The sequence below is a fragment of the Panthera onca genome, chromosome E3 (assembly GCF_046562875.1).
Source record: "Panthera onca isolate mPanOnc1 chromosome E3, mPanOnc1 haplotype 2, whole genome shotgun sequence".
Lineage (NCBI taxonomy): Eukaryota > Metazoa > Chordata > Mammalia > Carnivora > Felidae > Panthera > Panthera onca.
In genome coordinates this window covers 13845083-13857925 of record NC_138354.1, presented here as the reverse complement: position 1 = coordinate 13857925, position 12843 = coordinate 13845083, and the positions used below count along the sequence as shown (strand labels likewise).

The window sequence follows — 12843 nt, the reverse complement described above, 5'->3', positions numbered from 1 at the left end:
TTTGGGTAGGAGGGTAGGTCGAGACCCCAGTGACGCTGCCCTAGCTCCCCTCCCCCAGCCCGTGAGGAACACCAACCCACCCCCGTCAGTCCCACCAACTATGGCAGACGATCTTCACGATCTTTCCAGGACACTGTAACCGCACCGAGTTTGTAAAAAAATGGCTAAAGCGGCTTTCTCTTCTGCGTGGGCCGTTCCCGCTCCGGTCTGTGGTTTCCGCTGGCCCTGCCCCCGTCCGCTGGGCTCACCGCCTGCACGTCTTTTCGTTATGTTCGGATGGGCTCATTCTACACATTAAGAAACCGTTCCAGAGAGGTTCCGGGATCTGAGGTCGCTGAGAACGGAAGGCCCAGGGGCGGCCGCAGGACCCGACTGCTGGTCCAAGCTCCTTATCAGAAGCTTCTGGCAGTTGGGACGTGAGATGTCATAATCTTGCTTTGTACTTGGGATCGGGGCCGAAGGCAGGCCGGCACTTCACAGTGTGGGGCCGTCTCTGATGCTACGATTTCCCAAATGATAAACGGCCCTATCTGAAAGCTTTCCAACGTCTAATCAATGGCTCAGAAATTTGTAGGAAGGAATGGCCGGGACGTTTAAAAAATAATGTGAAAAAGCCCACGTCACCTTCGTTGGCCTCTGCCTTCAGCCGATTCGATGCCGCAGATCCGCATTCCCGAGGTGTCGAGCACCCCGCAGCCACGGGGCTGATTGGCACCGTGAGATGCCGTCCTGCACGTCTTTTTATGCTGCAGACGTATATAACATCAGCAGTCACATCTGATTTCCTCTCATCCACCTTGATTGAGGCAGAAGGAGGGATAAACAGCAAACGCCGTTGCGAATATCCATCCCAAATGGTAATTATTGCATCATTATATTTGCTGCTTTACTTGTCTGTTACCATTAGGAGGTAACAAGATCATTGTCAGTCAAAGGCTGTGGAGATAATTAGAGCATCTATAGGTTAGCAGAAAATCAAATTGGTGCTAGTACCCATCAATGCCGGGGAGCTGAACGTAATTAGAGGGGGAAGATGCAAAGGTTGAGATGAGTAAGGCCCCAGGGATTAAATACCATGACTGATTTGAGAGTCTGACTCCTCTGCGTTCTGACACGGCAGATGGGACGTGCAGAGAGGAGCACGGAGAAGGGGACGCGGGAAGGTCTGCCAGGCACAGTGAATCAAGCCGCCGCCGAGACGCAGGGTCTGGAAGGTCCCGAGAATTGGCCCATTCGGAAAAACAGCGTTTGTCGTGTTTTCCAATCCTCCAGTTTTCCTTTGGGTTATTTTCTCTGGTCTGGGAGTCGGGATATGAACGCAGGAGCAGAGCCAACAGGAGCGGGTCTTTATTCGGGAAACCCCTTGCTCTGCCCGAGCCCAGCTCTCCCGCCAGGACGGTCTTCGGGTGCCCACCCCGCTTCCCAAACACCCTCCCTGGTCACTTCTGCGCGGATTCCCCAGACAGCGGCCGCCCACGTCCCGCTGACCCGGGGCCGCTTTTGTCTTGTCCCCAGAAAGATAACACCAATCCAAACAATCTCAACCAAACAGCAATTTCATCAGGTCGACAGTTTTTTACATCTTGGAAAAACACAACAGATTTCAGAGGACGAGGGGGAAGTCTGCAAACCGATGAGGGACAGGCCATATAATTCAACGAGACACAGAGAGCGGAGACAGGGAAAAAAAAAAAATACCGGGAAGGTCTTAAGTAACATACAACTGACCGAATCCACGGATTGAAACGCAAAGGAACAAGCAAGCAATGACTGTTGTCAGAGGCCCGAAAGCAGATCTGTCACCGATGCAGAGAAAGCGAATGCGGAGGGGCTCTGAGGCGGGCCCCAGACGCGAGGTGGCACAGCGGCCACCTCGGCCCGTGCGTACATCCCCCGCAAGATCCGAAAGTACCTTCCCGTGACTTAACGGCTCGTCGTTTCGACCATGCCAAAAAATGAAAGCAAAAAAAGAACATAAGATCCACAACTGACGGTGTGGGGCGCAAACGTTTACAGAAACTAACCGGCCAGGTCACTAACTGCGTTAGGGAGGGCGACCGGCCGCCGTAGGTCAGCCTCGCGTCCTCACTCGGGCTGGGTTCAAGGTGTTTCTTTTCCAAGAGCCCGGTCTTGCACGTATGGCTTCTTCCCTAAGGTAACGATGGCCATTCTCACACAAACAAGCAGCTGGAAGCTTGGTTCACATTTTTTAATAACATGGCACAGTTTACATTACACAAGAAGGCTCCGCCGATGAGAACATGCTGAAAACTCAGTCGGTTTTCACGCGTCTTTTCACAGAGGGTCTAGAAAGGACTTTATTACATACAGGGTAAACAGCAAAAAGGTCTGTATAGAACAATCTCTTTACAATACCGAGAGCTACCACTATAGTTCCAGTGTATATATTCCTTGGGGTTTTTTTTTTTTTCTTTTTAGTTGTTGTCTTTAAAAAAAAAAAAAACACTACACAACATCTGGAGTTCACAAAATCTGAAGCTCACAACTAAACCTTCAGTTTACTACTAAAATAGATCTCTCTGCTTATTAGAAACAATGGTCTGTAGTTAACTTTTTTTTTCTTTTTTGCAAAAACAGGATAACAACATCAGATAGCACTTTAATATACTAGAAGGACCCAATGGAACTAATTTTATTTCATACATATATTTTACAGTCCAGTAGACAAGATATATTGTATTTCTCTGCTAGTAAAGTCATATTCTCTCCAAATATGTAGACAAGAGGCTTAATGTATTATAAAAGTATGAAGACACATTAAGGTTGGTGCAAAATTAAAAACACACGCACACACAGAACTTTGTCTCTGCCACTGCTCACCCTCTGTAACTCTCCATGGCTCCCCAAGGTCGACCTGCCGGCTCTTTCCCAGACTTTATTACCAACTGGAACACAGCGAGTCACATTAGGAAACGTGCACCTTAAACCCATCAGTTATTGAAAACAGTGAAAACATATCCATCATCTGAGAAAACGTGAAGCTTTCTTTCAGGATGTGTTTGGATGTAATCGAATCTCATTACAAACCGAGGAGGCGCGTACAGACAGGAAACAGGACACACTAAAACACGCATGGTTCCCACATGAGGTGTGTGTGAAGTCACGTGACTGATGGTGGCGACCTGTCTGTGTCCCCTGATTTTGGCGTCTGACAGCTCCCATCCTCCCTGGCACTGGGTGTTCAGGCCCTCGGCTCTCTTTCCCGGGGGCTGTGCTCCACCCTCCCCCACCCCCCACCCCCACCCCCCCCACGGCCCGCGAGCAGTTTAACTTCGCGAGCCAAGTTTCAGCCCGGGTCCGATTTGCAAAATAGGATGTTTCTCCGTTTGGAAAAAAAAACAAGCAAGGAAAACAGAGTCCTATCACGTAAGCGCTTGTTCAGGGAAAATATGACCTTAAGTATGTTGTAAATGGATCTGAAAAGGCTCCTTTGAGTTAGGAGGGCTTTTGTGAAAAGCCCTAACATTCATTGCATAGTTGAAGGGTTTAGCTGTCTATAACAATATATGGGAACGCAGCCGTAGCCGACTGCACTCGCTGATATTAAGTTTGCAAATAGCACATTTTAAGAAGTATTAATGTATTATGTTACTTACTCTTGATCTATTTACATTTGTACAAAGTAAAGCTTTTATCTTACCCTTTGCATATATGAACCATTAGCTCACGAAGCAATGTGTTTTTGTGTTTCGTTTTTTGTTTTTGTGTGTGTGTGTTTTTACATAGCTATGTACACGGCCTTCCTTTCTCATCTGAAGGAGCTTCGCACGATGGGCTGTGTGGACCGCTGTTTGTCTCTCCCCCAGTCACCACAGTGTCGCTGTGTGTCTGTCATCTTCACTGTTTTGGTTCAAATCAAAAAGTCTTATGCGAGAAACCAAAAGAGTTAGAGACATGAGAACATAGGACTTGGCTGAAAGATCTGAAAAATTTCAACATATGATATACAAAAAAAAAAACCATTTCAAAATCTGCACTGGAGCCTATACATTTTTTACAAGGGGAGGAGGCGGGGCGTGCGGCCCCGCCACCCCCCAGTCTGGTGGGCCCGCGCTGGCTCCCCGTCTCCGGTCTGGCGCCCTGTTGGTGTGCAAGGGCTTCTCTTTCCTCCCTCGCATCCTGCCCTCCTTACCGAGCTTCGATATCCTTCAGGGTGTGGGAAGGAGGCCTCTCCCTCATCTCTGCAGACAGAGGGGTAGTCCTTCTGGGGGAGACCGGGCGGCCCCCCAGCGTGGAAATGAGCGGCGGGGGCGCGCTCAGCGCCGCCGTCGGGGGGGTCTTGTTGAGCAGTCCGTTCTGGTGCCCCGCGGTGGGGCTGATCCTGGGGTAGTGCATGCTGGGGAGCCCCGGGGTGAGGAGGCTGGGGTGCGGCAGGTGTCCGTCCAAGGAGGCGGGGTGCACGGGGTGGAGCCGTGTGTGTTCGTAGTCTTCTCTGAGCATGTGCAAGCGCTCCCGCTCTTCCAGGTGAGTCCCGCGCTCGTGCTCCCGCCGAGGGTCCACAGACAGAGGGTGGTGGTGGTGGTGGTGGTGGTGGTTGTAATCGTGAGGCTCCCTGTCCCTGAAGGAGCGATCGGCTTCGTAGAGCCGCGGCGTCGAGAGACGGTGCAGAGGGTCGTTCCTTAGCAGGAAGTCCCTGCCCAGCGGGTCTCTCCGGTGAATGTCAAGTTCTCGGTAGGGATCCCTCAGAGGGTCCCGTATGGGGTCCCAGTGGAAAGAAGGGTACGGGAACCGCTCTCCGCCCGGGATGGGGCTGATGCCCATGAACGGGGTCATCATGCGAGTCCTGTCCAGGCTGCTGATGCTGTTCATGGGGTGAATGCCCGTCACCCCCACCGTCATGGGCATCGAGGCCAGGGGCCCCGGGTGCACGCTGGACGAGGAGTTTGGAGGAGGTGGCTCCGAAGACCGGTGGGTCTGCGGGGCCTCCGGAGGCAGGTCGTGGTCTTCCTTGCGCTCCTCCTTCACCTTGACCTCCGAGCTCTTCTTGGGGTTCTCGTAGGCCGGCTCGCTCTTGCGCTGCTCGGCCTCGCGGCTCGAGGTGCTGTTGGGCCTGGCGCTCTCCACCACGGGGGTCCGCACGTAGGGTGACGGCACCCGGGCCAGCTGCTTGGCCTCTTCGCCCGCGGCTCGCCCCTCGTGGCCGTGGCCGTCCTTCTCCGGCAGGTGGCCCTCCTTGGCCTTGTGCTCGTCGGCGGTCAGGTCCTTGCGGGATTCCGAGTGGTCTCTCTCCCTCTCTTTGGATTTGTCTTTCTCGCGAGCCTCAGTGTTCAAATGACCCCTGATCTGTTCAGCGGAGCTACGGTTATGTCCCAGGGTGCTCACTGGGAGGATAGGTGCTGGTGAAGGGTGGCTGGAGTGTCTTTTCTCAACGCTTTCCCTGCGGAAGAAAAGAGGGACACAGAGAAGCAGATGAAATGGGCTTGCCGGCCTGGGGAGGGGCTGCCAATGAAATGGTGGTGGGAGAGAGGCTCGGGTCTGGCTCCCGTGGTCACTGAGGCAGCCGGATGTGCCCTTCGCGTGGCAAAACCAGCCACCCTGACCTTACTCACCTAGACTTTCACGGAAGCTTTCTGGGGACAAGGCACTGGCGCTGGGGCGGGTGGGGGTGGGGGGCAGGTGGGAGAGTCTGAGGGGGAAACAATTCTCTCTGCATGTGAGATTCACGTGCCTCCGTCAAGGCCACAGACGAAGCGCTTTCGGAGGGTGGAAATGGACCAACGTGGCCAACAGTGATGTGGCAACACAGCCTGCCTGTCTGGATTCCTAGGGTCACTGAGTGGTAAGAAGAAAGTTCTAAGAGCCCAAATGCAAAGACGATCTTTGCGATAACAGAGCCAGAGGGAGGAAGGGTGCAAGGGGCTTCGATCTCCCGGCATCAGGACGAGGGACCTGCGTCACAGTCAAGGGCATAGATGCAGAGTGATCTCCGGGGCACAGCATGTGAGGGGGCTTTGAAGGGAGACCATGATGTCAGGGCTTGGGGGTCCCAAATAGCACTTATACCTTAGGAAGGGCAAGAAAGCCCGAGTCTGAGAAGATGGGAGGGAAGCTGGGAGGCAGAGTGGGGTCCCCAGGCCTCGGGGGACAAATGGAGAACAATCTTAAGAGCTCCTGTGAATGGAAGTGTGGAACAAGAACTTGGGGGACCCGTTTGGGATGAGGGACTTAAGAGCACAGGGCAGAAAATTCAGAGCAACAGAAGGACAACAGAGGCCGACTTGGGAGACGTAAGACGGGCCCGGGCGTGTCGTGGGGACAGCCCCGAGACGGGACGTGGCCAAGGAGAGGAGCAAGATGCCTCGCCGGCCCGGTAGCAGCAAGGCTCCCAGGCGAGGGTAGTCTGCAGCGAGAGAATTAAGGAGGGTTTCCCCTGCGGATCTGGTGTCTATAGCCAGCACGCAAGGCTAAGAAGAGGAAGAGAAGCGTCTAAAAGGTGAAGGACAAAGAAGAGTGTGCTTTACTAAGTTTCCTGACTTTAGTCCAAAAGGCCGTTTGACTCCACCAAGAAAAATGTGGAAAGGTTTGCTGTCGCATGGTCTTCTGTGCCCTGACAGGCTACCCAAAGCTCCGGGTGCCGGGTGTGCCCGCCTCTCTTTGGCAGTTGACAGCTGAAAGCTGAACGCCATAAACAGTCCTTCCGCTGGGTAAGAGATTTTTAACATACTGTCTTGAAGGACAAATGGATTCTTTTCTTTTATAAGAAAGAAATCAGTTAGAAGGATGACCTCCGAGGAACGCATACTAATCGGACACATTCAGAGTCCATAAAGTTGAATTCTTTTCAATCACTAGTGAGCACGCACACACACACACACACACACACACACACACCCCACACACACAGTAAAGAAAACTGGAAGATTTGGCTATTTGAGGCTTAAGTACCAAAAGCAGAGCGTTACTAGGTATTTTCTGTCAAGCATATCTTGATTTGCTTTCCCCTGATTTTTCAGGTCATTCAAAATGAAAGTCTCCTACAGAAAGAAATCAGAAAGGGATGACATTCTTCAGAGAAAATGCTCTGAGACGTCTTCCTCTTTAAGGCCGTTTCTTTTTCGGGCATGGGTTACCAAGCACAGAGATTAAAAAAAAAAAAAAAAAAAAAAAAAAGGTTAGTCAGGTTAATTATCCACTGGCAAAACAAAACCCACACCAGAAATGCTTGCCGGCACTCCTCTACGTGTAGGTTTGCAAAATTTTATTAGTCATCTGTGAGCCCAGGGTTTGAGTTTGAACGAAATTTGAGAAAAATGTGACGAGACAATGCAAACGTGACTTTCTAAAAGCAAACAAAAAGAAAGAGAGAGAGGTGGGGGGGAGGGAGGGAGACAGAGAAAAAAACCTATGGATGATTGAATGGACTGCACGAACTTGAAAGCAGATATGGTATTGATTCATGCCGTGTGTGTTTGGTCCAAAGCTCCAACTCACTGTCTTTGAGAGCGAGATTTATATTTGGGACTTCGGAGGCTCTAAGTGTGCATCTGTGTCTGAGTCGGGACGCTCTCGCTGTGCTGCGGTTTCATCCTACGGTCGCAGTGCACTACGGGGCCGAGGGGGTGCGCTCGGGGACTTGGGGGCCGGCCTCGGGCGGAGCGAGGAGCTGAGGCCACGGGGCCAGCTGGAGCACGAGGCTGGGACGGGGAGGGTGGACGGCTGCCCTTGGCACGCAGCGGGCTTCCCCATCGGGGCTCGAGAACGGTTTCTTTCCGTACCTTTCTTTGTCATCTTTACTAACAGATGAGTCTCGTTTATCTACGTCTCTATCTCTGTCATGAGCTGCAGCGGACGCGCTACGCTCCAGCTCGCCTGGCTTCAGCCAGGGCGGAGGGGTCGGGAACGACGGAGGCGTTCGGTGCAGCCGGTTCCAGGGCTCGTGAGGGCTGCTAAAGTTCTGCACACTGGGGCCATCCTTGTGGCCGAACATTGAGTTGGGTGCTGAAATGGTGAAGTGGAGAACAAAAAGGTTTAAGAGAAATTATATAATCTGCCGTAATGAAGGTACTTACCAAAAAACTTTTAACAGCACTCAGAGTTAAAATGAATACATATTATGGGGAGCTGGAAAAGGAAAGGAGATTAACAGATTCATTAGAGGAGCGCTCGTCCTACGCTGGAGGGGTAGCTCGCAGCTTTTGTTCTTAAACCAAAGGCGAGGGGGGCGGGAGGGGGAGCTTTAAAAAGGAAAGGGGCCAGATGGGTGTCAAGAGCGCCCCATCAAACACGTCTGGTGCATGCAGAAACCCCGAGCGTGGTGCACTCTCGCGGGGGTGACTTGGGAGGAACAACGCTCGGCACGGAGGCACGGTCAAGCCGAGCCGCTACCCACAGCCCCTCGAATGGGACCGCCGCTGCTCCCGCAGCGGTAGCAGGCGGAAACAGGTGACGTCACAGCCCGGGCAGGGCCTTGACCTAAGCAGACGCGGAAGGTCTCCGCGCCGGACAGAGTCGGGAGGGCGAGCTTAGAGTTGCACTTGGGGCCTCCGGGGCCAGGAGAACATGATCTGTGGATGGCACGAAAGAAAACGTGTGGCGTGTTCAGTGGCTAGAGAATTCAGTGACTCAAAAATGAGCAGGTGCCACAACTCTTCCCCTTCTAGATACTTTTTTTAGAAAACGACATGGCCCTCCCAGACGAGGGACTATGACGCGTTGCCAGCTAGCTAGCCTCAGCCTGGTACTGTTTTCCCGCTATTTCCCGTCAAGTTCTCTCAGTGCCATAATGCCAGAGGCCAGGTGAGTGCAAAATTCCCCCCTGCAATGGGACTGTAGCTAAAGTCATGGATAGTAGGGATGGAATATGGAGGAGACTGAGCTTAAGCAATGTTTTGGGAGTTCAGTCAGTGACGTCACTGATGCCCAGGAGGACATAGTCACGATGGGTCACCCTTGAGACGTTGCTTTCGACGTAAATGCACCCTCGCCCCTAACTCCGCTGCTGAGCCCTGCCTTTGCGGTGACGTAAGCCAATGTGTTTCCCAAGAGGATCGTTTCCTTTTCGCTAGAAAGGTCTTGAGCCATAGACAGATCAGAGGAGACAGAGTCCAGGGCGGATTTTAAAAAGTTAGAGGTACTCACTAACTGAAGGATTTCCAAGTCCCCCGAAGGCATTGCCACCAACCGCTGCGAGGCCAGTGAACGTAGACGGACGGTTAAAAGGCTCTGCAAACACATGGGGAGGAAGGAAAAGGTTGGACTGGACTGAGTGAGGAGCGCGAAGAGCTTCCAGGCAGGTGGGAAAGAGATGTGGGAGCCCCGCCCTCTCTCTACTCAGACCCGACGTGTCCCTCCCGCTGCTACCAGGTTGTGCAAAAGGTTTTCGGTGCGCTCGGATTTGGGCACTGGATTAGCAAAATATTTATTTACGAGAGCTGTCTTTCCAGAACTGTGCCTTTTGCCCCATTCCTCTTGCCGGGTGGCGACTATCACTCAAGCCCAGCAGTGTCTTAAGACGCCCTCCTGCCCTGTAAGTTCTAACAGAACAAGTAAATGACATCTTAAAATGAGTCTCTCAGTGACGAAGCGCCGAAGTCGTGTGTATTATACACGCTGTCGCTGCACTGCGTATACACCGTTGCCTGCACCTGCTTGTCACATCCGCAGAAAATATCAAATAAATCAAGGCCGCAAAGAAAGCGTACGCCTTTGCGAGGGAGACCTACTCACGGTGACAGGAGAAGGGATTATAACATAGCAGGTAATGTCTCCTCACCACATCATCTTGCCCCGCTGGGCGGGAAGCGGCCATTGTAAACGTGGATTCCCGGAGGTGGCCGGGCAAGTGCCCACTGTGCCATCGGTCCCTTCGGGCGGGACGGCTACGGAGCACTCAGCTACTACTTTAAGGAGGTGGCGGCAGGGGTGCCGAGACACCCCGAGGATGGACAGCAGGTGCTGAAACTTGTTCCCAAGGGCCCTCATCGCCCCACGTAGTCAGGGGGGTGTCTAGGACCATGGCCGACTTGCCCGGAAGCACAGCAGAAAACAAAGGTTTTCTGAGACACGCACGTCATTTCCCACCACCGCGGGCAACTCACCCAGGTGAGCGGCAGGGTTAAGGAAGTTGCTGTGATGAGGCGGTGGCCCGAAAGGGGTCCCGGTTGGGTGTGCAGCACCTAGAAAGTCAGACATGGCGGGGTCAGGCTTCGCGGAACGCCGGTTCCTACCATGCGGCCGGCTCCTCACTGCGTCAGGGCCCCGGGAGAACACTCGGGAGGAAACGCGTTAACAGAAGGGCACCCCGGCCACACACCGGGAGACGACAGGGTCTTGTTAGGGAGCAGAAAACCCAGCCGTGCCCTTTCTCCGGGCGGGGCTGGCCACCCCCAAATCGGGGCGTTACTTTTTCAAGATGCGGACACGCAGCCCGAGAAGCGTGGGGACACAGGCGCAAGGGTAGGGGCGAGGGGGGTGATCCTGTAACCAAAGGAGTTTGAAGAAACGCCCAGTCACAAAGTGCTAAGCGTGGTTCTTCACTGAAGGACTTCTCAGAGCCGTTAGCGTGTTCCTGGGCTCGTTTTCTGAAAGGGGAGCTTTTGGCCACGGGATACTTTCTTCCCGGAGCATGTTGGGGGGGCAGGTCTTTCACTCTGAGGAACACTGAGCCTGAAACCACGTTTTACGATCCTTGGGAGCGGCTGTCGCGCAGCGGTGGGTCCGGGCCACGGTGCCTTGCCCCACGGAACCCCTCTCCCGAGGCACGTGTTAGCTGTCAGGAAGGGCGTTACAAGGCCTGGCCCTACAGAACCCGGGATCGTGCGTTGCACCAGGTGACAGGACGTGAGCGCCTTCAGGCAGCTCTCCGGCTTCGGTGCCAGGAAAAGCTCCTTTGGTCCGTGTTTGTGGACACCAGTAATCTGCCCGCCAGGGACCTTAGTGCTAGTTCAGCCGTCTCCTTTCCTTCGGTTTCCCCCTCAGAATGTATTTCTTCAAGATGCCACAGCCTCCTTTTCCTGGAGGAAGCGGGGGAAGGCAAGAGGGAGAGGACAGACACAGGGTGTGCGCACAGGAGGCAGGGGAGGCCCACATTCCTAAAGGCTGAGGGCATCCCGGCTCTCGGGGCGGCAGGCCCGGCTTCAGAGAAGAGACCGGCCGGGCTCACCGGAGGGAGCGTCCTAAGCTTATTTCAGGCATCAGTGCCCAACAGCAAGCTGAAAGTGGCTGCATTTAACACGTGTGTGTGTGAATTAGACACCGCGGCTCAAAGTTTCACCAAATTATCATTCGGGGGCAAAATCCAGTGATGCTCGTACTGAGAAAGATGGCCTCCCGGAACGGATGTATACACAGGGCCTCCATGAAGAGACTTTTCGCTTCTCCACAATCTCTTGCATTTTGTCTAAGTTCCTACAAACGACTATAAATTCCCTCAGGAAGACAGATCAAATGGAGGAGTGCTGTCCCTCCCGAAACCCTATGAACTCAGTTGATGCTCTGGGTCGCCGCTCCCTGGACTGCAAGGTCTTCGTGGGGCCTCAGGTGTGGAGGAAGCCATGGAACCCGGGAGGACGTCTGTCACAGTCACGGACTCGGAGACTTGGAAGGCACCTGAGGAGTCATCCGTTCAGTCCTGGATGGTGACTTATCCTCCACCCAGGCAATGCAAAAATGATACTCCATTTCTACCAAGCGAACACAGTCCAGAATATTCATTAGGTGTTAACAGTGTTGCCAGCTAAATAAAAATGTGGCCGCACACTGCCTGTGTAGTACAAGCTAATTAATGCTTCGATGAAGATTGGGAGCTTTGCTCAGCCCAGGGCCCCCAGGGGTGCCTTGCAGTTCCAGAATTATTGAAGCAAAAGAAGCCAATTCATCCACTTGGCTCAAACGGAAGCCAGGGAGAAATCTCTCTATTTCTCTCCAAAAATTGCTCTTAGTGTAGCTCTGTCTCAGAGCCTAGGTGCCATGGTAACAAAGCTTTCAAATATGTCCCTAGACAGAACTCACAGAGCAAAACCTGAGACCTTAGCAAATTCCATCTACCCTCAAGGGTGACTCACTTGCTTTGGCAACAAGGCCCATTATAATGATGATTTCTTGCAGTGGGGGAGTCTCTCTCTTTCTGAATGGAAGAGCCTTAGGTCAACCCAAAATGAGTCTTGGATAAAAGCCTGGGAAGGCAGCAGGCAGGATGGATGTGAAACTTGTTCCCTCAGGACCAGGAACGGGGAGCCCCGTGAATATTTATGTCCAGAAGAATAAATTCTACTTAGCACGGTGGGTATGAAGTTATGAAGCTCGTCACCAGATTGAGCGCAGCGTCGCCATTTACAAGTATTAGCGAGCGGAGCTCTGTGTGGCAAAATGGCTTTCCAAGGCCTGGATGGTAAGGCTCCTCTGAGGAGGAGGGCTGTTCTCGTTTCCTGATGCGCCTTACGGCTGTGTGTCCGCTGCCTTTTGTCTGTCTGTCCTTGGAGCGGAAACGGGTCGTTCTCTGACGCGGTGACCCCCAGTTCCCACTGCCCCCGCTTTGGCACACCTAGGAGGCATTCGAAGGCTAATGAACAGATCCCTCAGGTGTTTCTACCTTGTTCTGCAAGTTTTCTACGATCAAATAATGAGCCGAAGCAACATGAGGCCCCGGAGAGAAAGATGATCTTTTTTTCTCTCTGTAATGAAAGAGGGCGTATCAGTGAAGAAGGGCCCGTCTCCCTAGACGTACTGGGATGTTGCCTTGCAAGCTGGCAGAAAGTGTAGTTGTTTTTTTTTTTTTAATGTTTATTTATTTTTGAGACAGAGACAGAGCATGAACGGGGGAGGGGCAGAGAGAGAGGGAGACACAGAATCGGAAGTGGGCTCCAGGCTCCGAGCCGTCAGCCC

At 53.0% G+C, this 12843-nt stretch overlaps 1 protein-coding gene across 4 annotated transcripts in view; it reads right to left on the bottom strand.

Moving 5' to 3' along the window:
* Window positions 1-2195: 2195 nt before the first annotated feature.
* The window catches only part of AUTS2 (activator of transcription and developmental regulator AUTS2), a 1119628-nt gene continuing 1108980 nt past the window's right edge, over window positions 2196-12843 (bottom strand). For all 4 annotated transcript variants that reach the window (XM_078439965.2, XM_078439967.2, XM_078439968.2 and 1 more), the window contains 4 exons: window positions 10059-10136; window positions 9100-9183; window positions 7737-7959; window positions 2196-5398 (listed from right to left, as the gene is read on the bottom strand). In XM_078439965.2, coding sequence (XP_078296091.1) covers window positions 4150-5398; window positions 7737-7959; window positions 9100-9183; window positions 10059-10136 — 1634 coding nt within the window. In that variant the 3' untranslated portion in view covers window positions 2196-4149. The remainder of the gene's footprint in view (window positions 5399-7736; window positions 7960-9099; window positions 9184-10058; window positions 10137-12843) is intronic.